This window comes from Lycorma delicatula, chromosome 7, assembly GCF_047948215.1.
Source record: "Lycorma delicatula isolate Av1 chromosome 7, ASM4794821v1, whole genome shotgun sequence".
Taxonomy (NCBI): domain Eukaryota; kingdom Metazoa; phylum Arthropoda; class Insecta; order Hemiptera; family Fulgoridae; genus Lycorma; species Lycorma delicatula.
In genome coordinates this window covers 145442277-145468757 of record NC_134461.1, presented here as the reverse complement: position 1 = coordinate 145468757, position 26481 = coordinate 145442277, and the positions used below count along the sequence as shown (strand labels likewise).

General features: G+C 28.9%; 1 protein-coding gene across 2 annotated transcripts; it reads left to right on the top strand.

The window, feature by feature from the left end:
- Positions 1 to 148: 148 nt before the first annotated feature.
- Coprox (oxygen-dependent coproporphyrinogen-III oxidase) lies at positions 149 to 26368 on the top strand. 2 transcript variants are annotated; one of them, XM_075370974.1, is made up of 8 exons: positions 149 to 434; positions 4729 to 4918; positions 8137 to 8333; positions 10756 to 10900; positions 15585 to 15747; positions 18004 to 18123; positions 20084 to 20253; positions 26016 to 26368. In XM_075370974.1, exons 2-8 carry the CDS (start codon positions 4796 to 4798, stop codon positions 26127 to 26129), a joined length of 1032 nt encoding a protein of 343 aa, XP_075227089.1. In that variant the 5' UTR covers positions 149 to 434; positions 4729 to 4795; the 3' UTR covers positions 26130 to 26368. The 2 variants fall into 2 exon arrangements, with proteins under 2 accessions (XP_075227089.1, XP_075227088.1); XM_075370973.1 differs by lacking the exon at positions 149 to 434 and adding an exon at positions 468 to 885.
- The last annotated feature ends 113 nt before the right edge of the window (positions 26369 to 26481 follow it).

The window sequence follows — 26481 nt, the reverse complement described above, 5'->3', positions numbered from 1 at the left end:
AAGTTAATGATTTATAATTTTATCGGTCACGTAAGGATAAGGTTTCATTTTAAAGAGACCTACTTTTCTTACGACGGAGAAATACTAAATCAATACATACCGGTTCCCTGTGCTTAAACAGCTGATAGTAAACTCGATTCGTTGATGTAGGCCATGATGGAATTGTAGTAATCTAACAACAAAAAACGTGTTTAATAAAAGTTACTTATTTTGTTTATAACTTGTTAATCCTAATTCAATCATTTAATTTTACACAGATTTATTGAAATGTATCATTTGTTATAATTAACAAAAAAATATTGTTGAAATAACCTAACATTGTGGTAATGTTGACACTAACCTAAATAAACAGCGATGTTTTGAATCGTAATTTTCGAAATACTAACGTACATTTCTTTCATTTCGGCAAATATTCTCTTAATTAATAATCAAAGGTAAAAGATAATCGATTGTTAAAAGTGTATATAATATTTCGCAACCTAAATAATTTTCAATTTAAAAGAATGAAATCAGTTATTTCAACAAAAGTCGTGTGAGGCAGTGATTTTAAGCACTGGCTATATTTTTTCTGTGGTTTAAAAAACTGTACTTATGTAAGACTGTAAAATGAATCATTTTAGGTGTATGTTGTGTACGTGACATCTCATTTCTCAGAGTTTGAGGTTATAGGACGTAACGTGTTAAAATGTACGATTTAGCGTAATCGTCATAATTGCTGTTTATTCGTTTTCATGCCAATAAGTGGCTCTCGTACTTGATTTTCTTACCAGTATTTTAACTAAAGTTATACATTTGTATAATGTTTTTAAAATCTTGTTACAAATATGTACAGGCTCTAAGCTTGTTTAATTTTTATCAGAAATCGAAAGGAAATAATGTGTACAGGTTAGTGCAGAACAAAATGTAACTTACTGTAAGTTTTGAATAAAGTATTAAAACAAAATTTTGTTTTTGAGCTTGTTGGATTTAAAGTATAAGGTTTTTAATTTACTGTGTTTATTTGCCACTTTGGTACTTACATTGAATTTGATTCCAAAAGTGTGACTGTTTCATGACACTTCTAAATTAAATTCAAACTAAAGTTATGTTTTATAATAATTCCGTTATGTTAGGCCAACTTGTTAGAATATTTTATGATACTGCAATTGTATTTGTAGGGAACGTTTTTTGTTAACATGAATGTTAACAGTTTTCCAATGTTTCCTAATATGTTGTGTTAGTAATTAAACTTTAGTCTTTAGCAGTAACAAGTGAATTTTATTTTTTGGAATTTGTAGATTGGTTCTATGCCCAGATTTATTGATATAGAATTATAGAGCTGATTTGATTAAAATTAGAACAGGTGGTGGGTAATTTGGTATTTTTTCACCTATCACCCCATTTAATAACATTGCACATAAGGATATATCTCTAAACAAAATTATGTTTAATGAAATGTAATTTTGTTTGCTCCCCTTTTAAGTACCTGTTAATTGATTTTAATATATCACCAATTTTAGTTATTATTTTTTGTTTGTTACTAGTTGTTTTTAAGTATCACAAATAGTACAGCTTATTATGAAATATCTGATCATGACATCATTCAACTGATTTACAAAAATGGTAAATTATGTATGCATTTTATTGTGTGATGTGTATGTAGACATGTTAATATAGGTTATAGGGAGGTTTCAGCATATTTCTGCCAGTGGACTTGGTAGTAAAAGTAAAAGCAGAATTTTGTTTTATAACTAACCTAAATGTTCACGTAGTTATGACCTTTAGCTTAAAATGTTTATTGGTTAGATGGTCACCATAATTGAAAATATATATTAACAATGTATTTATATAAATGTACATTATAATATCTTGTAATATCATGTTCATGTCAATATATGTAGTGGGAATTTTGTGCCGTAGAGTTGCTTCTTAGATTCCTTCAACATGGCAGGCTTCAACACACACTTACATTGTAATTAATAGGAAGTGTGATCAAAAAATAAAAGAGAATTTTAATTTGTATTAAAACAAAATTTACTTATTCCTCTTTTCTGATATTGTTCTCTCAAAGTAGGCCTCCAGAGATGTGACACTGTACCAGCAAATTGTTTTCTCAAAACATTTGTGAAAAGCATTTTATAATATAATCTTAAGTTCATTTAGCAATCTTTTCCCTATTTCATCTAACATCGCAAATCATTGTTTTTTTTTATTTCTCTTAACCAGTTACAACAAGAAAAAGTTGCAGCTTCCACCTGGTAAACTTGTAGGCTCAGAATAGTGCTATTTTTGGCTAAATAATCATGAATTATTAATGAAGTATGACCATATTTGTGGTTGTTTTCCTTGGATTGCATGCAGATTGTGAAAAACTGCTAATACTGTTAGTTGTCTGTATAACCGTGTGGTAAGAATTCATAATGGATGACACAAAAGTATATGAAAAAAAAAGTATATATAGTAATGAGATCTTATTTGATCAGTGTGCTATTTTTGCTCTTGATTCTTCAGGAAGATTACATTGGGATATTTATTCTTTATTTCAATATCATAACCAGCAGCTGCATTTTGTCAAATGAGGTTTGAATTATTCTGACTCACCAATGATGTCAGATTGCAATTGCTGTATGATATTGGCTTCTCTAGAATATTCAATACTTTTGGAACAAATTTTGATGCTCCTCATTTCATACCCAAAATGTCAATCAAAATTATTTCACATGAGCCATAAGAAATTCCCACTTGTCTAATAACTCCTCTAATAGTAATTCAACAGTTGATCACAATGCTCTTTATTTTGTCAACATTTTCATCAGTTGTTGATGTATTAGAATATCAATAAATTTTTTTATCTTCATCACCTTCTTGGTGATGAAGATAATACTTGGTGTTGACATAACATCCTCACCAAAATTGTTTTATAAGAAATTCACCACTTTATTCCATTTTTAATGCAAATCCTTTGTTTTGACATTTTCAGAAAAAAAAATTACCACAAGTAATAAAATATGCACTAATTACTTAGTTGCCAAATTTGAACTACATGTCTTATATGGCTAAAAATATTTATATACAATGTATATCAATATTTTTGATATAAATTTGTAATATTCAAATAATATTTTCTGTATGTTGTCAGTATATCAATATTTTCAGCCATAAATGATACACATTTTATATATCATTATTTAAATTGGTTTTAAAATTCAGTTTAAATTGAGTGCTTACATTCTTTCAATCCAGAAAGTATCAAATCAGCATCCCTACACCTGTAGGGGAAGACACCCACCTTATGACAATACTGGTCACCATACCCTGTTCCTAGCCCTGATGGGCATTAACAGACTTTTAAATCAGCAGAGATTATTAGTAGAATGAAGCAGCAATATGGAGAGAATTGTGTTAATTATAGCAAGATCTGTAAAGAGATGAATTAAATATAAGTCATGGCTCTCTGCATTTTCAATCATCTACAATTCTTTAAACAAGTTGTGCTCAAAAGTTCCATCTCAAGTAACAGATATGAACAAAGAGAATTATTTAAAATATCCAGAAGCTTTGAAGCATTATGAAGATAAAAGATACTAATTTCTGTAACAAATCACAAAGTCTTGGGTTTATTACTCTGAACCTGAAGACTAAGCAACAAAATTTAATCTGGAAACATTTTACATCTCCTACAACAAAAAATTAAAAAAACAACATGTCTACAAGAGAGTATATGATGAAGATATTCTGGGACATGGAAGGTTTGTTTGTATTCACATCATATCTAAAGGTGAAACGGTAAATAGTGAAAATGATTGTGAGCTACCACAATCACTGAAAGTAAAAAATCAAGTCCAAAAGACACATAAACTTTCAAAAATTGTGTTTTTCCTCAGAATAACACTTGACCTCATACTCAACAAAACATTCCTTGGCCTTCAAAATTTCTGTTTTGAGCTGCTAAATCACACCGTCCTGATCTAGCTCCAAGCAGTTTTCATCACTTTCGCCCACTGTAAGAAGAGTTTAAAGGGAATCGTTTTTGTTTTAATGGAAGATATCGTGGATGCAGTGAAAAATTGTCTGTGTGCCATACTGGAAAGTTTGTTCCAGGAGGATGTTAAAAGATTGATTTATTGGATAGAAGTGGCAGGAATCATGTTGAAAATAAGTGTACGGCATTTTATACTTATAGATATAAATAGAAATAATGATTTTTGTTTAATTTCATTATACTTTTTAACTAACCATGGTATTGTAAATCCTTTTAAAATTTAAGCTGAAATTATTTCACAACCAAGATTAGATAATCACAATTTTAGGAAACTATAGTTTCCAAATTCTATAGTGGGATTATAGCAAAGAAAGATATTTGGAAGTATGTTATAAAAGAAAATGAAAATAAATAACAGAAAAACTGTTTGTACTTTTATTAAGCATTCTATCAATAACACATCTACAATTAGGTAGTAGTAATACCCTCAGGTAAAAAAACCTTATACTGAAAAAATGCTATTAGTCTGTCAAAATAACAAAATAGAATAATAGTATTTATAGAAAAAATTGGGAAACATTTCTGATAACATTATCTTTAAACAAAACATTAAAGATTATAAGTTAATATTCTGAATCTTGTATGTGAAACATGTAACTTTTTGTTTTTTCTTGACATAAACATATGCCCACACAGTATGCAGAAAAGAATATATAAATATTTTATTTAGTATATTTTATCTGATAAGTTGGTTCTTTGTTTTATAGGTGTTTAGGTACTGCATTAGTTGGCTCAGGAGTACTTATTTATAGCATAAACCAAAATAAAGTATCTATGGCACCTGCACCAATTAATATAAAAACCTTTATGGCTGAACCAATTACTGATGTTAAGGAATTAAATGCTAATCGTAATGATATGAAAACAAAGATGGAGTTAATGATTATGAGAATACAGGTGAGATTTTTTTTTATTGTATTTTTTAATTACTCTTTTACTATTATGTATTGTTACTACATTTATGCCTAACTTAATATTGGTGGACGACAATGGTAGCAGCTCAGATGTCAGCAGGACCACAGTATACATATGCGCTGGTATAAGCGTCACTCCTGTTGCGCAGTTCTCCCACCTTAGCGATGCTGCTCCAATAAAAGAGCATGCATGAGAGGAATTTTTAATTCATCGTCAACCATCACCTGGAGAAGACCAAGAAGAAGTTCCCTGACCACCTCAATGTAGGACCTCCCAGCCAACATCCCTGCTGGAGCAACAGGCCTGGCCAGGCCACCGAGGGAGCCGCTGAACGCTGATGCTACCTTCCTGCTCCAGCTTTCTGGGCTTCAATCGCTCTGGCCGGTGGACTCAGCAGCAGGAGCCGGTCCAGCATGGGATTGCTCAAGGAGAAACGCCTCGGCTGTGCCGGCAAAAGACAGCTGAGCTCGACCCAACACTGCTGGGCTCTGGGGGCCACCACTGTCATGCTGTAGTGGAGAGACCCAACTGCTACTGAGGGGAAGCCTGGTCTGATTTCAATGGACTAGCCAAAACTCCCCGACTTCACCGGAGATCAGCTTCCAGACCCAACAGCTCTTCTCAGAGCTAACATAAAGAATAGCCCTTTTTAGGGCTACCATAAGGTTATAAATTACAAGCCGTCGAAGCCATTTGGCAACAGTATCCAGTATCATTTCTTTACTTCCCTGCTAAACTAACATGAAATCTTGAATGTATCATACCTTAAATGAGTAATTTTTTTTATTCCACAAGAGATGGTGTACACATGAAAATATACCAGTACCACACATCAATCATTGTTATTTGAAACCATTATTGGAAAGTCAAAATATCTCGGCAGACAGTTATAGTTACTCAGCAGACATATCTCATTTGCATTTGATAGTAATTACACAAGATTGAAATTGTTCTCATGCTAAAAAAACAGTTTTTTGTTGGTTGTTTGCATTAGATATGTATTTAGACATTGTTTCTAGATACAATAAATATGGATTGTTAAATACAATAAGTATGAACTGTTTTTTTTTTTTTAACCTCTGGGTTCACAGTTAGTTAAGTATTGCTTCAGAGGAAGAGATGTATGATTTGTAGTGTGTGTGAAAATGCCATGCCTGATCGGGATTCGAACCCAGGACCTCTGGGTGAAAGGCTGAGACATTACCACTCACGCCATGGAGGTCAGCAAAGAATGAAAGTATGAGGTCAGTAAAGTAAGATTTGTACACTTAACAGACAGTTAAGTGTACAAATCTTCACATTTAATTTTATACTCCAAAGAAGTCCAAAGGTGCTTCAAAAACTATTGTTAAATCATGGAAACTATTAAATCCATGATACTCACAACTACCTGAAAACCAATATGAGGACTATTTTGGGTCTCAAATTGAATCAGTATGATTATGTGAAAGTTGACTACAACATGCAAAGTAGTTTTTAGGAGAAAGCAGCTTCTGAAATTTGATCTAAAGTTTTATCAGATCAATAAACTACAGTTACATCAACAGCCAGTATAAAAATACAGTGATCCTAACTTCTGAAAATAAATGAAAAAAGAAATCTGTATTAGTATTAAAATATTCTCAAAAATTTCCGAACTTATAAAGAAATTATTCTGTATCTGCAGTGCAGAAACATACCAGATGCTGCCATGAACCGTGTTCGTGTTAGGTTTACTAAAAAGTTAGGAATAAAGTGGGTTTCTATGGCCTTATTTTCTAACTGATAACTTGATCATCAAAATATCAAAACAATGAAATGCAAGTAATATTCAGGCTGCAAATGGCACCTTTATTGTATTTATCATAGTGAGTTTATAGATAATAAACATTATTATATTTAAAGAGAGAGCAATTCTATTGCCTCTTACACCTTACATTCCAATTCAAAATTATAAAAATCCAACTACAATATTAATTAGTAAGGATTTATATAGTCTTTGTTATTTTTATAAGATTTCCTCCTTACAAATTCTATAACTTCCCTTTTTTCTCCATTTCTTATTAATCTGTAACACTTCTCAAAAGCTTCTGTCTTACCTTGTTTTTGAGGCTTCTCAGTTGTCCATGTTTATTTTACCGTTGCGAAACAGTATACTTAATATAAAAATTTTAAGAATTTTTTAAATTATGAATCTGTTTATGTAGCTCTCCAATTATTTATTATCTATTTTGATATCTTCTTTTCTCTAACCATTGTTTGTAATTTTAATAAAGAAATAAATTTTCCAGTTTTTCCTACTGTAATATTTAATTTTTCATTTACTTTCTTTCTATTTTATTTCATTACTTTTTTTTATTCTTGTTTTCTTTCAAATTTAATTTCTTCACCAGCTATAAATCCAAACCATTCACTATTTCCCACTTATTCCTAATTTCAAATAAAATATCATCCACGGATCGAAAAAATTTTACTTTTTATCCCAGGATATGTTCTCAAATTTTTTTGTAGTTTTTTTATTATTGCTTGCATGTATAATTTAAAAAAAATGAGGATAGGATGCATCTTCATTTCACTTTTTTCTGTTTTTCAGCTTGTCTTAACATTATTTAAAATTATTAAAATTAAAAACATTAACATTATTAAAATTGTAAATAACTTTTTTCTCTATGTTGATATTTAGGTCTTTATTTAGTACTGATGAAGGTAATCAGAGAAATCCATTTGTCTATTCTCATTTTATTTTTATCTTCCTATAAAATTGTGAGTTTGATTTACAAATAGAAACAGAAACGTAGTTGAAAAAAGAAATAATAAAGATTATGTTAGAAAATGCCTAAGATGTTCTCTAAAGTTGAGTACAAAAACATTATTGTGAACTCGCTTCAATGCATTTCCAACCTATAGCTTGATGAAAGTATCTTTCAGATTTTAAATACATTTTTTATTAATAGCTGTTATTTATTGCCCAACGTTAAATGTGTTTTTATGAATATTGATTAATGATTGAGTAATCATTAATATCTTTTTTGGACTTGTTTGTGTTTGGTTTTCAGCTTACTTAATACATAATCGATCATTCATTTCATTAATTTAAAGTAGATAATGCAATTTTAAAAGGAATACTAATAAATATTTTTTTTTTAAATTAATAAAGTAAATTAGATAAATAGATCTATGAATGTTTTATGTATAAGATATTTTTTAATTTCTAATTTTAGGCTGAATTCTGTCGTGCCTTAGAAGCTGAGGAAGATAAAGAGACAAAATTTATTGTTGATAGATGGTTAAGAAAAGAAGGAGGCGGTGGTATCACATGTGTTATGCAAGATGGTAGAATATTTGAAAAAGCTGGTGTCAATATCTCAGTAGTTTCTGGTACTTTACCAAGTGCTGCTGTGACACAAATGAAATCAAGGTTAGTTTTCAATACAATATTTTTTGTGAAATATTTTCCATATATCTGTAAATAACAAAAATGAAACCAGGAGGAATTCATAGAGCAGTTTGTAATATGATACAAAATCTCTCTAAATACCTATGCAAGTATTAGAAAATCTTGTTACATAAATCATTAAGTTAGCTGTATAGGATTTTTAAAGGATTTGGATTGTTAATAACAAAAAAGAAAAAATGTTGGAATATAGATGTTTAAGAACATCTATATTCCAACATTTCAATGATTGTTAGCCAACTTCTCTACCATTGTTCGCTTCTGTTTCAGTTTCCCATTTCCTTTTTCACTAAGCCATGAATACTATCGTGCATAAGCATGCTGATATACCAATTCCATTTAAATTAAGGTAACATCTAGTCCTACAAATTATATATTCTCTTTGTTCACTGCAGAAAGTATGGTGAACATCATTATTCTCAGAAAAAGTATCTCTAAGACTAGTGACATTTTTATCTCAAATGTTTTAATGGCTCACTTCAATAAGAAAATCCAGGATAAACAATATAAATTATTATTACGTACATTGTTCAGCAGGGGAAAATAATTCATTGAGAAAACTAATATATATTCATATTTAGTACATATAATATATACTCTAATTATTTCAGTTTACACCTTCCAATTAATGTTCTATTTTGTACTGATTCTATTTTTATTATCTTTATTTATTTGCACTCCTTATTTTATGCATTTATTGTATTTATTTGATAATATGGATGTAGACTCTTCTTTATTTTATTTTGTAACACTTCCTGTTCAATGTTTTCTCACAGTTATTGTTAATTATTCCAGCCAAATGGTTGGACAGTTACTTTTTTTTTGCTGCATTGTATCTGAGGTTTAAACTGGCACACAAAATCGGCTTAGTTTTGGTTAATGGTATGGTCAAAATAAAAACTTTTTCATTTTTGCATGTTGTTCTTTATATGCTCTTGGTAATTAATGTATTTATTTTTAAATTATTTATATTTTTATCGTTTTATCCTATGTAGAATCTTTTGTTTGGAATCTCCTCACAACTTTTAAAACTATTACGAATGCCATAATCAAAGATATCACCTGCCTGTTGGTTAGATGGGATATATACCATTACATCTAGTAACAATTGTTAATGCAGATTTACAATCCTGTGATGGACTCTCCATATAAATTCACATAAATAGGAATCTATCATTATCCTGTTTATCCTGAATCCACAATTGTTCCTATGTTTTGCAGCAGCCCAGAAAAATTCAGCCCTTGAGTATGATCATTCGTAATAGATCAACAAAATTCACTGAATTACACTGCGTTTCAGAAATACTTTGTATTCCCCATATGGCCTCCATCTATCAGATATAATGATTGTGCCAGGGAGAATGCTGGCTTTGGTCGCCTCTAAATGTTTCTACAGACTGGTCCAGCACATCATTCAAGAAATTCATACATTTCTGTGCAAGCACCCCTAAACATCCACTGGATAGGATAAATCCAGCCTACATTATGCTTCCAGCGATAAATATATAATGCAAGAACAATAACTTATAATGCTCTAGCTACATTCCCTTATGTAGACCGATTTCCGTTCTGCAGGGTGTTCTATTGTGTTGCCAACAATCAGACTGTGAACTTGACAACATAACTATTTGATAGCTAGATCACATTTTTTTGCCAATATAAGATTTTGCATTGCTGAAAGTAACATACTGCATTCTCTTTTGAGTTAACTTCCCAGCTAGTTGAAATAATGACATTGCACGTCTACCAGACCTGTATAACAACTAAATGTGTATAAAGCAAAGTTATACTGTAAAAAAAAATTGATCAGAGCAATTGCATTTGATACAAAGGATAGCATTTTAATAACCCCAATAACAGAAGAAAATCTGTTTGAATAAGAACCCAGTCATAAGTAATTAATATTAACGACAATCATAAGTATGCTTGTACATACAAGTTACTGGAGACATTTCAAAAAAGACCATTATATAATTTATTTTACAAGATAGATTATCTTATCTGTTTAGGTTATGTGACATTGTTAGTGTGGGGAGTCCCTCTAGAATGCCCTTTTTATTTAGACTTTTAATGTAATGAATTCATTACTTGGTAAAAAGGCTCTTAATTGTATCTGGAACACTATTTATTATATATTTAAAGATTGAAATGTTTTGTGTACTACATTATGAAAATCTGTCTTGTACTTTTTGTAGAACATAGTTGAAGATTTTCATAGTTTGAAGAAACAATGATGATAATATTGATTGTCTCTTGGGTAATAAAAGTTTTCAGGAATTCTTTTCTAGTGTACCCGCTGACATTCTGCTATCCCTGATTGTACTGTTTAATATCATTTATACCAATGACCTTGTATCAGTATGAACAATTTTTTTGTTCTTTTCAGGGGTAAACATTTTAAAGAGGGAGAGATGCTTCCATTTTTTGCTGCTGGTGTAAGTGCTGTTATTCATCCACGAAATCCTATGGTGCCAACTATTCATTTTAATTATCGTTATTTTGAAGTTAAAGATTCACCAACTACTGTTCAGGTAAATTTAAAGTAATGCTCCTTTAATTTTTATTCATTGTTAATATCAACAGATTAATTACCATAGAGAACACTAAGCTTTATGTGACATTATGTTACTGTATTGTTTTTAATTTTTGTTAATAGTTCATTTTGTCATTTAGATAGTCTACCATTGTTTTCAGTTTTTATCAGTTTCTTAATAGCATACTTTCACTTTCCTTTTATAGGTTACAAAATTAGATAAATGGAATTTATTAACTGTTGCTGTCTAAGTTGAAAAAAGAACTTACTAAAAATATTAACTAGCTTATAACCAGTGAAAAAACAACAGCATCAGTTTATACTATGTTATTGTCTGACAGATTTGAAGAAATTTAAAAATCTTACTTTTAGATCCTAAGTATAAAATTTTATTTGCGTAAAACACCTTTCTTTTTCTCCATTAGAACACTGCTACAGTTAAGTCTGTAACAAATAAATATAACAGAAATTGTACTTAGAATTGTACAGAATATTGGAATACATTCTAATTAATTGTTAACAGGAAACATCCAATTATGAATTTATTCATTCTAATTTATGTTGAAAATAATAAATAAACTATTCTTTGTTCTGTTTTATGTACTAAATATTGTCAATATTTGTAAATAACAATTCATTTATTGTATATGAAAAACAAAGTACAAATACTATATAATTTATAATTTCAAATTATAAAAGAACTATTGTAATTTTTCTACTTTGTCATCTAGATAGTGCTATAACAGAGCTATAGCTCTAGAAGGAAAAGTACTATAATCAGTCCAATTTGGGCGTATGCGGTTTTCACAGGATCTTGACTTTTTGACACCTAAGGAAACTCAAAAAACAAAATCCAATCAAATTTTAATGTTTGTATGTACATGTGTGTGTTCAGTGTTGGCCTCTAAATCACCTTATATCTCCAGTACCGATTTTGACCAAACTTGGTCAGATTACTTACTTCTATATACAGGGCATTGATGCCATTAAATTTTCAACTAAAAAGGTCAAGGAGGTGAGGCTGTAGAACAAGGTTACCCTCAGTATCTCAAGATTTTGTCTAATTAACGTCATATTTTTCTTAGGCACATTTTTTAACAATTGGAAATAACAATATTTCCAAAAAATATTTTTCCAAAATCAAAACCCCCTCTCCAAAAAGTCCTGTTATATTCAACTGTTAGTTGTGACATCACAGGTGAGCTGTAGAATTAAATAAATGAATAATATTTTAAATGTAAAAAAGTAGCTTGGTTTGGCTGGGTCTCGAACTTGGTTGCGTGGTCGACTTGGTACCTGGTGCATTAAGCCTTGCTGTTACATCAGTCTGTCGACTGTACAAGTGAATTTCATTCTATTTAAGTTGTGAAATTACATTATTTTGGTTAGTGTTGACCATCGCCACTAGTACCGCCACACCCAGGCAAATTAAATATGGCATGCACTTGCACTTCAGTTAGAATCATTGAAGTAGATAAATGAAAAATATTATATTTAGATAAAATGATAAATATTTTTAATTAAGTTGTACGTGGAAGCTGTGCATCAGAAACAACTGACAGTTATAGGACTACAAAAAACATAATATTATTTATGCAAAAAAACTGTTCCTAGAAAAAGTATAAAAACCAAAATAAAATATTTAATACAGAACACAATAATATTATACAAAACTAAATTAATAACAATGTAAATACTATTGATTTGCATTGCATGAAATAAATATTTGATTCAGACCAGTACACACTTACACATTACACAGATCATGTTAGGAGATTGTTATAAAAAAAGGTGCTGCTCCACCATTAGCCTGGTAAAATCTTAATCAGACTAGTGGCACAAGATACACTGTGTATTTTAAAATACATAATACCATAAATACATAACGATGCAAAATATGCTGTACCATAGAAGAGCATAATGAAACTCAGTTGATGTATTATATATATATATATATACATTATGAAGACATTTTGTTCTATATTATAGAATTGTGTTGATTAGATGTTAATAAAAAATATTGCCATAAACAGCACTAAAGCACAAAAGCTTTAAAATTCTATATATGTCTAGGTGTCTACAATCTGTTGGCTTCCCTTTATAAAAGTATTTAATTCTTTTCTAGCCCAGCATACAAAGCAAAAGTATAAGTATTTAGTTTAGAATATATGCGCTAAATGGTGTTCAGTATTACCTTCAATTCTAACCATAGAAAAGTGTAAATGTAATTAAAATTAATATGGTCCATAGTATTTATTGAACACTTTTAGCAGTAATTTATAGAATTTGTAAATACCATTGAGACATTGATCTCAAAATCATTTTTTTATGAGTTTAGATAAGAACACTGTTATATCATTAAATTAGGGATTTAAAAAAATACAAAAAAAAAACATAATTAACCATAAAGTTTTTTGTCTATTTAATTTTTAAACGTAAGTACAAATTTTAATTATCATGACACTTAAAATATCTCTACATCCTATTTCTTAAAAAAATAATGGTTTTAGATAACCATCATTTGATTATAAGCTCCTAATAAATCTGTTGCATAGGTCATTGCTTGTTTTGCACTATCTAAATAGGAATTTCATTTATCTTTCAGTGCAATTAGATGTTATACTCCTTAGTTGTGGTATGGGGTGCTGTTGAACTGAATTCTTAGCTTTCAAATACTCCTAAAAGGAAAAAATCACATGCTGTAAGGTCAGGTGACATGGCTGGCTACATGATGTTCCCATGCTATATGATAACATAGGGGAGGGGAAGCTCATGTGGTGTAGCTTGTAGCTTTATCTTGTTGAAAAAATGTTTTTCTGCTGATGGGGTGACAAGCAAGTTCAGATAGTAAAAAGGTCTTTTATATATTACTGTTACACATTCTAGTCATTCTTTATTTGTGACTGTTACACATTCTGTAAAAGTAAGTAATTCCTAAGAGAGAGATTGCACATTATACAGTAATTATGGAACTAGGAAAGTAATCTTTCATGAAGTATGTGGGGTTTGTGAAAAACCAATAACATAGATTTGTTTGTTAAACAAACCACGTAAAATGAAATAAACTTCAGTCAAACAACAATAAGTTATTTTACCAGTTGTTGGTTTTAATTAATAAGCATAAAAGCATTTGCCAAACGATTCTCCATTTTGCAAAGCATTCTCCATGGAATAAATTTATTATATAAAGGTGGGTATATATTATATTTATGTAAAATTTTATGAATACTGACTTCAGATGACTAAAAAGAAACATGCAGACTAGCTTGGAATCTATGGCCTTTCTCTCTTCCACTCTACTCTTCTGTATTTTTTTATATTTTTACAACACCACCTTCTTCTTTAATGTATAGTCAGCACTTTAAAAATTGTGTATCCAATGTATGATTACTTGGATTAATGGAACAGGTAATAAGTACTAAACAGTTTTTAAAAGTTATAATGTGGTCATAAAATTATAAGTGTTTTAAAAAAATTCCTTAAAAAGCCCATTGCTATCCAGTCTACAACTAACTTGCAACTTAATGCTTTACAGTAAGTTGAAGGATCAGAGTAACTGTGTCTCCTCCACACTTGCCAAACCAGTTTGAATAGTGTTGTCAAATCACATGATTTACTGATTTACTTTTTATTTTATTACTGTGCTATCTATTTTATTTTACTGACGTATATAAATATTGATAAATTATTCTTAATAATTAATAATAAACCACCTAGGAGATAAAAAATTGTTGATAAGTTATTAACACTCACATCTAGATGTAAAAGTACCTGAAATTAATTTTTTTAACAAATATATTTGCAATTTTTTTAAATTTGTGAAATTGTGGCAAATAATTATATTTATAATGATTTATAATTATATTTCCAGTTTAGTTGAGTATGGCAGTGTTCAGTTTTTTCTCAAAACAACATAAAATTTCCATTGCCTAAAGTACTTAAGATATTTATTTATTATTTACATGATTCATTTAGTTAAAATATAGATATTGCATTTTCAGTATTCTTAATTTACAACATTTTTAATATTTAACATTTCTATTTTTAATTGATTGCATAAATATAAATATACTGAAATGGCATGAATTTTGTAGTATATATTATTTATCAAAAAATATAATAATATTATCACCACATAATTCAACCTAGTAGGAATCAATAATTTTTTTAATGTGCCTCAATTTTTTCCAGTTGATGTAAATGATTGCATTTTTAATTTTAGTAAACTATATCTGAAGAGTGGGAGTAAAAATGTATATAATAAAATATGTGATACATATCTCATGCTGTAGATTGCATGTTCTTACTTGTATTTTTATAATTTTTTATATAGTTTTAGAAACTGTCTGCTAACAGAAAAGATGAAATTTTTTTTGAATCACAAGATAAAGTTAGTATGGAGTGAAGTAATCTAATTATCTAGGCCAGAAAATATTTTTATTATATTTTAGTTAAGTATTATCAAGTTCAGAGTTATTATGTTGATAGTTAACATTCAGATTATTGCAGCTCTTCCATGTATATATTTATATTATAGCAGCATTTAGAATTCAAAAAAAAAATTATTTAAAATGAAACCATTTTAGTGATCAGATAATTAGTTTTAAAAAATTTTAGGTAATAATGCTTTTGAGAAGTTGAATAAGAAAAATATATTTATGATTATTACAAATGTTTTACAGTGGTGGTTTGGAGGAGGTACAGATTTAACTCCATATTATTTAAATGAGGATGATGCGAAACATTTTCATCAAACATTAAAAACTGCTTGTGATAAACATGATAAGAGTTATTACCAAAAATTTAAAGCATGGTGTGATGATTATTTTGTTATAAAGCACAGAGGTAATGTTTATAAAAATAATGTGATAATTATAGTTAACTTTTAAAATATTTTATTATTTTTTTATGCATAAACAAGAAACTATAATGTAGATGATAAAAATTTGCAGTACTGTGACCACTTCTTTGACAAAGTATTAGCATTATTGTATTTTATCCAGAATTTTCTCATTTAGAATCTCAATTGGGCTTGATATTTTTCATTGATTAGAAAAAATATTTATAAAGGTGACTAATATTGATGGGTATTAGTCTGTTATATGCAAGTAAATGTGAAGGATACTTCAGAATGGCATACAGCTCATCATACATTCATTATTTGGCTGTCCTTCTGGAGGAGTTTAAGAGATCAATTATCTGAGGAAGGGGAGATCTTACCCAAAATAGTTAACTTCTCATTTTCTTCCACATGTTATGTTATTAATAATACACTTTTACCAAACTTTTCAAAATACATCTACAACTTAGATGATGTCAATTAAAAGGTTTACTATTTCACAGAAAGCTAAAGAAATAATTATTATCAGTTAACTGATGGCTGAGAATAACTGTGATATTATGGCTAAGGAAGACCATGGTATAATGCCTGTTTGAATTTCTTATAGTTTCTATAAACGGAATGATAATTTAGGATAAATTAAATCATCAAAATAAAAATTTTCTTTATTAAGTTTTATTTAGGTTTAAACTTATTTTTATATCTATTACATCCGTCTGTTAGTGCATTGAGCTTGAATATCGACTAAATTACTTAACAGAAAAAAAGGATTTATCTGTGGATTATCCTGATAGGAGGTGTGTTTTTGAATTCTTGGTGGGATTCCACTGGAGTAAAACAAAATAAGAAAAACATTCTCAAAACCGGGAAAAGATTTAAATTGAAAACTATTGAACTGTAGTTAAAGTGAAATTTTCTATTATTCATTTAGTTTACTCTTATGAGCAATAACAGGCAAGAAAGACAGTTTTCCATCCTTTGATCATCCAAAATCTACACTTTCAAAAAAATATAAATATAATCAATCACATGTGTGGTTGAATTTAGTTTTTTAATAGGTAAAAAAGTGGGATATATATATATGTACATATTCTTGGAATTGTGCTTCAAAGCATTGTTTTCTTCATGCAATAACTACTGGAATCACAAATGTCTTACAGTTTTTTTTTATTTTTGCTGATAGACATATTGCTTACTGAAAAAAGTGCATTGTGTTGTTCAGACTGTATTTGAGTGTTAAGTTGTTTGTATCCAATTACAGCATGAATAATTGGATCATAACAAAAATAGAATTGTTAATTACAGAACCCTCCAGAAGTATTTTACAACTTTATTGTTTTTGGGCCTGCAGAGACACCTTTGTTTAAACATTACTATTAATATATCTAGCATTGCTCAGAAAACACCTCGTAGTGAAAGTTTTACAAGCACCATTCAATCAAGATTTAGACTCCATACAGTATGCTGGCTTAGAACTGCTTTTCATTGAGCTTGCACATTTTTTCCTGTTTTAATTAAGATTGATTGTGCTGAAAAAATTTTTCATAAAAAAAATGCTCAGATATTTTCCACTATAGTCAAATGAAATATTATTGTTATCATTAATTGTAATCCTATCCAATATTATCATTAATGGTAATTCTATCCATTTGATGAAGAATTTTACACCTATCATAGAAGCACAGTCATCAATTTTATCCATATTTAAAGTTAACAATTCATCCAGTGAATAATTTTTTGAACTGCTAATGTAGAATTTTCAAGTTTTCTTAAATAATTACTTTATATGTAGATACAGTTGTGTCATCTATGAAGAGGGTAGCAATGATTGGTTGAAGATTTTGAATCTTCACTTCAGTGAACCAATTTGTATTGGTAAAATGTCATTAAAAAAATAATCTTTTAAATGAAGTATTTATTGCATTTTTCTAAATTTGTTCTGATGTATATTGTATTAAATTGATGATGTACTTGTTTTTGAGAGTGAGCTCTTTCTTGACATTTCCCATTATTTTTCAAGTAATTTAAGATATTCAATCTTTATTCATAATAGTATGAGATATTTTTGACCTACACTATATTTTAGCTGCTTTACTTCAGTAACATTGGCTTAATTAAATTTGTATCTTTATTTCAGTCAAAATAACCACTCTTCATAAGGTTTAGTATTTATTTTGTTTTTAAATAATTTTTGGAACTGCACTAATAAATTTAATTATTAATCTAGATTTTGCACAGTATTAATACTTTGATTTTTGCAGGTGAATCAAGAGGAGTTGGAGGAATATTTTTTGATGATCTTGATACACCATCTCAAGAAAAATGTTTTAATTTTGTCACTTCATGTGCTGATGCAGTTATACCTTCTTATTTACCTTTAGGTAATAAATATTAGTAGTTTTTAATCAGTATTGTAAATATACTATGAAATATTATCATAAATCATAATTATTTTGTTTTGCAATTTTTTTTATATTACATAGTATTTTTTTTTTTCAATTTTAAAACATTACCACTAGTTTTAAAGGAAATATTTATCCTTTAAACCAAGATTATTTTATCTTTTAGAAATAAGTATAGTGTATAGAAATAAGTAATGTCTAAAAATCATTATAATTTTAACTCTTCATGAACTTTTTCCAGTGCATGCTATCCCTTTTTTTCAAGAGTAATGTACTCTATGCCTACAATTAATTTTAAAAATTCCATTGCAGTAAGCTTACCATTGCAGAATGTTTTCTTATTTTAAAATTTTATTTAATGATCAAGATTAAATACAATTTTATTTTAACCCCTTAGCCGTTTTTGATGAGACTCGTTATTAACTGCCTTGTTTAAAATTGCCCTAAGAAATAACTCGTCATCGACATTTTTGCTGAAAAGTGCCTCTGATGAAATAATTCGTCATTATAATTTATCCTGTATTATTCTGTTTTTTGACTAGTTACTGCAATGTGTGTGAGTCTAGTTCCATTTTTACTCTTAATTTAATGGTGAAGCGCTAGAAGCATATCAGTTTTCTATTCTACATGTCTTGTTTTGTATCCTTCTAAACAGCTGTTGTTGTCATTGTTTTGATTTTTCCTTTGTTTTCTTTTATAGTTTTAATAATTTTACTATTATTTTCATATAATTTTCATTCATATTTTTATTTCCAGCTATTTGTAATATGTTAAAAAATGGACAAAATAACAGAGTTTTAGTGAAAAAAAGGACAATAATATGATTTTCTGCTAAAATAAAGAACTGTTAAGGGGTTAAATTATGAGTTTTAATCCCAAATTCTTTTTTTAATAAAAATTTTTAATTAAATACACAAAGTAAAGAGGTTTTTTATTCATTTTAATAAGCAAAAAAGAAAATTTAAAATTAAAAAGAAATTGTTAATTTCACTTGATTCATTTAGCTTTATTATCAGTAAAGAAATATAACGTCACAGCTTTATAAGTCATGCATTGCTACCACAAAATCAGTAGTCCAAAGAAAATTTATTGTAGTTGTAATCAGTGGCCATAAAAAACAGGAAATATGAATTTAAACAAAGACTGGTATACTCCATATTTTTTGCATAGAATTGTCAGGACATGTTCACATTACAAAGTAAGCAAATTGGTTAAAGAAATTAATCATGCATATAATTTAATGAATTATAGTGAACAGAAGACAATTACTGATATTTCCAATATAAAAGAAATTTACTTACAGCTAAGTAGAGTGTTAAAAGAAATACAGATACAAAATCCTTTTTTATTTTAATGTTAACGAATATGCCTGTTAGATCATTGATGATATTGAAATATTAGGATTTTTTTTGCTTTTAATATTTTTTTTTTTAATTGGTTGTTTGCTCATTTATTTGTTTAGATAAACATGAAATGTAGCCTTTCATTTTTCTTAGCTCATTTTTCAAGTACTTCTTATGACTACAAATTTTCACTCTCAAGGATCTAAAAGAGTTCCATACAAATATTGATGTTTTGGCTATTTGGTGTTCAGTATACTAACTGTGTTCATTTAACTGGTCTTAAGTTCAATTGCCAGCTATTAAGTTTGTGAGCACTTTTAATTTGAGAAATGTACTGATCTTATTTTCAGGTTTGGTATGAATTGTTTCCTTTCTTTGTAAATTTTGAATTACATTTTTTTTTTAAGGTAGATTATTTATCTTTGGTGAAGTTTATTATTTGCTTACGAATTATTAAATTAAAATTTTATAAGTTTTTAATTAAATGAACTCGCTATTAAAATTAAATCTAGAAATTAGCATTTACTGTTAACATTTAATAAGTAATTATATATTCCAAAGAAAATGTTAAAAAATTCTTTTTTACTGTATTGCAGTTAAGAAACATAAAGATGATGCTTATGGATACCATGAACGGCAGTGGCAATTATTGAGACGAGGACGTTATGTTGAATTTAATTTGATATATGATCGAGGAACAAAGTTTGGTTTGTACACTCCTGGAGCTAGATATGAAAGTATATTAATGTCACTTCCATTGAATGCTGTAAGTTGTTTTGCATTATCTTGTTATTATTGTTATGTCTAATCTTTAACTGAATAATTTATAAGGTGAGATCACTTTATAAAAAGGTGAAAAGATGAGACCACTTATACCATTTTGTTAATATTCTGTTACAAATGCAATTTGTGTTTCAGTACTTTGGTATTATAGAGCTTGCTATAATCAGCATATATTTGATAATTACAATTTTAAAAAACCTGTAATACTGACAAAACAAAAAAAGGGTACTTTTTTAAAAAAGATATTTTTTTAAGTACCTGAGGTCAAAATTGAGGCACCACAAATTTGTAAAACATTAATCATCAGATGTGGCACAAGCACGTTTAACTACAAAATATATTTATTAATACATAAATGGGTTGATCATAAATGGTGTCGCTAAACCCAGATTCAAATATAAACTGTTAACGATCTATTTGATTCCTTGAGAATAGTCATAAACCATAACGTTAATGATGAGTTAAAAAGTCCATAGCATTACCTGTGTAATGTTGTAATAGGCTGTAATAGGTTGAATAGTCAACTGCAGAAATTTTCTCCTTCAGATAACAACGTGCATACAAAATAAAATATATCATACATAATAAGATTAAAAAGAGATTAAAAATAAGATTAATAAGATTAAAAGTTCTAAAAACACTACCAAGGTCTGTTGCGGCCTTAAAACCAGGTGTATATTTTTCAATATATTCACAATTGTATTCATAAGAATGTAAATATAATGTGCAGCAAAAAATCTGAGGACTGTTTTATCGGTATTGGAATCAAAAGAGCCGAATATTCACTTGCTAATTTTACAACTAATATGTTAATTAAACAAACATCTCTTTAAATTGAACATATCAACCTTTCCTAACATAATGCTTTTACTATTGGCTTTTTGAGAAATATTTATTGAACTAAAAGACATATGAGATGATTACATTTGTTGATTAATGCATTCCATTAAAATTTGTTTCTACTATCACTATCAGATTTTCACAAATCTTCTAAAATATCGATTATACTAACAATAAGTATACCAGTAGTGTATAGTATCAGTTACTATCAAGTACGATCAGTCAGTCACTTCTTTTTTTTTTTTTAAATGATTTCTCTACTATTTTATATTATATGAAGTTGAATATCATAATCTATATGTTAACAAGTTTTCATTAACTGGTTCTCTTTATTTCAAAATATTTATTAATTTATTATAATAAAATGTCACATTCATTCATAGATTTTGGTAAGAGCTGTACCTTTTCATTTATTAGAAATAAATCATGCCACCCATTTGAAAAGGAGACAATGATAGATTCCATTTTTCACAGAATTGGTTTGCCACCACTTTGGCAGTGGTTGGGCGTGTTATTATAGATTGCTAAGTGAAGCAAATTATTTTCAACACAAAAGTCAGTTTTGGAAAAGCCCTTAAATTTGTTATCTTGTTTATAGCTTTTGTAATGGTTGTCAAAAGCTGGTATGAGTATAAAAATATTATTCTTGTTAGTTCTTACATTAATAGTAATAATAATAATTTATTTATCAGATAAAAGGCCAAAACATTGCCTACAAAAATTAAAAACAACAGTTGTAATAAAATAATATGCAATGTTTCACAACAATTTTAACATTCATTTATTTAAAATAATGAAAAATAAATTATTCTTCCAGTTTCTACTCAATCTCTTTATAAAATTTGATGAAGTAGCCTCCTCTTGAACTCATTCAGTCTTTAATTAAATTTGTCCATATACTCTGTCTATATATAATATTAAAATCTTACACACATCTCTCAAGTGGACTCAGCCTTCCAGTATTTTCATAAACAAAGAAGTCTTCTTCTTTCATTTATGTTAGAGACTCGTATTCCAGTTTGAAATATCAATACCGACATAACTGTTGAAAATTTTATGTATAAGCGTTATGTTATACTCACCCCTTCTCTTTTGTAAAGTAAAAATATCCAACGTTCGGTAATCTTCTTCATACGATTGACCCCCCTTCATACAAACCTTGACCGAGCAGTGCCAATAGCAATCATCTGTGGACTGCTTCTACCATATTTATAGTGCAGTCATGATTGTAATTCTACAGTCTGGAGCAGTACTCCAACTACGGGTCTGACAATGGTTTTATATAATCTTAATAGAGTATCTACCGTGCAAAATTGTATTGCCACCTAAAGAAATAGTCCTAGATTTCTTCTGGCCTTACAGACAGTATTTTCAACACGGCCAGCTAACAACAATTTGGCATCAAAAAGCACACCCAGCTCGCATTTACTGGTCACGTGTCTAACTACTTTCACTAGCAATCCAGTACCAACGTTTAATAGTCAGCTTCTTCCTAGATATGTCATTGTGACTGCTTTGTCAAGGTTTAGGGGCATTTTGTTATCAGTCGACCATTTTTGTAATCAATCTATATCTTCCTTATAATATTTTCTTGACTGCAGTATTATTGTTGATACTGTAAGTCTTAATGTCATCAGCAAACAAAAGTATATTATTCTTAACTATCACGGTACAACAGTCCCAAATTGGATACTGACAGTACTCAGAGGTAGTACTGTATTTATCAGATAACTCTCAATTACCTTGATTCTAAACTTTCTTCTTTTCAAGTAAGATTATATCCATTCTAGCATTTTTACCAACTAGTTCTGAAACCAGCAAGTTTTTTGAGTAATATCCTATGTAGAACTGAATCAAAGGCCTTAAGAAAATCAAAATAAACTGTATCTATCTGTTTTCTGTTGTTAAATTCATGGGCAACATATTATAACTGCTGAATCAAATTAGTCATGGTAGACCTTTTTCATAAATCCATGTAGTCTGTTATCAGTGGTACCACTGAGTTTATCTTACAAGTGCCTGTGGATAATCTCAAATCTTTAAAAGTACTGTGGAATTCCTATAACTCAAATATTCAAGGGAATAAAAAAAACCTGACATGGAAAATTCAAGTTAGAGAAACATACATGTTATGAAATTACTACCCACTGTAAACTCAGTGTAAAATTTACAGCTCTGTTTAAGATAATATTGCATTTTTTCCTTATACAATCTTATTATATCACAGAGCTATTGTTACGTGATATGATTCAGCATTATAAATACACTATACAGTATTACTATTGGTTAGTATATATATGTATGTAATTAGTAAGTTAGGCTTAACTTACCTGAAGAGTATTCATTACCATGGAAGACACTAAACAAAATGTAGGCTAATAAATATACACGAAAATACTTTACATTAATCCATGACTCCGTTTTAAATTCAAGAATTGTGTTTTTAAAAGTTCTTCAGATAAAATAAAAACAGTACTAAAATTATAAAAAATAAAATAAAAAGTGAAGAATAATTGGCTCTATTGTAAAAAACAAAAAAAATGAATTTAATTAAAACTGATTAAAAAAATTGTTGATAATTACCTGATGTTTATTCTGATGCAGTATAGTCAACCATTTTTCTATATCTGCCACTGAGGAAAAAACCAATTCTGGTACATCATCTTTTGACTCAACGAATTGTCAAACAGAATCAACATTATGCATAACTCCCATTAAAGTTTGGGGATGATACACATAGTAGTTCATCATTGTCGTTATCCGAATCAGTCTCTATGGTGTCATTATTATTTGCCTTTGCGTTAATCATATTGATTACAATATCTTTGTCAGCAAAGGGAAGATTTGGCTATTACCAAATCTTCGTCTTTAGAAATATAATCCTGAAAAGTTACATCGCTGGGTACTTGCAAAACATCGGCAACTTACTGCCATTCATTATCATCATAATCATCATCATCAATACCATCATTGTTGCTAGAACAAAGGTTTTCACTGCTAGTTTGTTGACATTTTGACAAAGTAATGGGTTGTGAGTTTTTAAATCCAGCTCATCGAAGAAGATTAATTTCTGGTAACATTTTCATTGTAATCCTTTTTCTGAACATTTGCTTAAAATTTTGTATAATGCCCTGATCCACTGGTTGGAGTTTAGAGGTAACATCTGGTAGAAAGAAAATGCATTTTATCGATAACAGTTCCTGAGGAAATGATTTTGGTTGTGCCAGGCAGTTGTTGATAAATAGAACAGTCTCTATTTTTTAATTGATTATAAGATCCGATTTGAATAACTGTTTTTTGAAGATTTCACTAGTAACCCACGCTTTTCTATTGACTTTGTACTGAATAGGCAAAGATTTAACTAGCGAAAAAACAGATTTTTCAATTTACCAATTAAGAGAGGTTTCAACTTTTCTGTCCCTGACATGTTCACGCCTAAAAGAACATGACGCAGTCTTTACTTCGTTTCCCACCATGCCATTTATCACCTTTAAAAGTTAGAGTTTTGTCAGGTAAACATTTGTAAAACAGTCCAGTTTTGTCAGTGTTAAAAATGTCCAATTTGTTGTATATACTCATAATTTATTTTACCACACTGTTTATCTACATATTACAAACTTCTTCATTTAGACTGTCACTTTCATCACAAACATTTAAAAAAATTATTCCATGCCTATCTAAACTTAGTAAACCAACACACACTAGCTTTGAAATACATACAATTGAATTTTCTCACCAAGTACTCGGCTTTTTCATGTAAATTTGATCCATTGATAGGTAAATTTTGATTGCGACTGTTTTTAAACCTGTCTGAAACAGAATAAGAACACCCTTGTTTACAGTAGCAAACAAACTCATAAACAAACATACATAAACAAACTCAACATATGAAAACTGTGCATATGAGCCAAAACAGTTATAAAGACACATTGACCGATACTTCTTACAATAGGGAGGATTTCGCTTCCCTCTTTACTGTATGTTGATTCTTCCTTTTTTGTTATCACATAGTAATGGAAGAGAATCATGCTTGTTTCATATTTCTGAACTGAAAATAAAATCAGTATTATAGGCCTAATGTTAAACTTGGGTTTTTTTTTATTTTTTGTAATAAATTAATCAAATTTTTTACTTCGACTTATAGGGGTTTTGTTCGAATTGGGAGTATTTTGTATGATACAATACAGCTGGGAATTAGAATAAATTTCAAGTTGTCGAAATTTTCGAGTTATAGGTATTCAAGTTACAAGAATTTGACTGTAATGCACAGTACAAATACTGGCAAATGATTATTAACAATGCGCAAATCACCTTTCTTCGGGACAGGAGAATTTATTGCTAATTTCCAGCTTTCCAGAAAGATACCATTCTCTGTACTCATATTATAAATATATGTAAGAACAAGTGCTGTAAACTCACATAAACTTTTAATTATATAAGGTGGAATATTATCATATCCAGCACCTGCAACTGGTCTCAACTTGCCAATTGCTGTAATCACATTGTCACATTGACTTTCAGAATTTCAATATCCCATTCCATTCCGTCACCTTTAGGGTTAGTATCCAATATCTTAGCTTGATAAACAGACTCGAAAAATCTTCCAAATTCATTACTTATAATAATAATAATACGTCTTTTTAGAATAGGCGTGTAATGATGCCATTTTCCAGACATCTAGAATGGATACAAAACTCATTCTAGAAGTTTATATTGATATACTTTAATATTATTAAAGTACATTATTTGGACAAATAATATTTATTAATAAACTTACTTGGCATCAATCTGTTATTTATGTAAAATTTGAACACAGCTTCAGAAAATATTCTGTTTAATACCAATTTAATATTTTATCATGCTGATACCCAATAGTTTTTGTTTATTTTGTTTTTTCTGTTTAAGAGATGGGAGTACATGCATATACCAGATCCAACTAGCAAAGAAGGTATACTTATGGAAGTTTTAAAAAATCCTAGAGATTGGTTAGGAACTGGTAAAACTGCTTTAGCTGCTTAAAGAACAAAAGAAATAAAGAACAAGAAAAACGATAAAGAAATCCTATCATGATGTATTATACAGTTATTATTTAATAATAAGACTGAAAAAACCAAGTTAAAGTGAAACAAGAAGTATATATGTTTTGTTTTATAGGAGTGAGATAGTAGTTATATTGTATTATTCATATCTATATATAATTTTACTATTTGTGAATGTATTATTGTAATAAAGTGTCTTATATTACTTAGAATTTGTAATTTTGTGTCTAAAATTATTTTTTATTATGAGTTAGTTAATATTTATTTGTTTTTGTTGATGTTTAATTACCAAACTTGTTTTAATTTATACAAATTCCTTGATGTGCAGTATG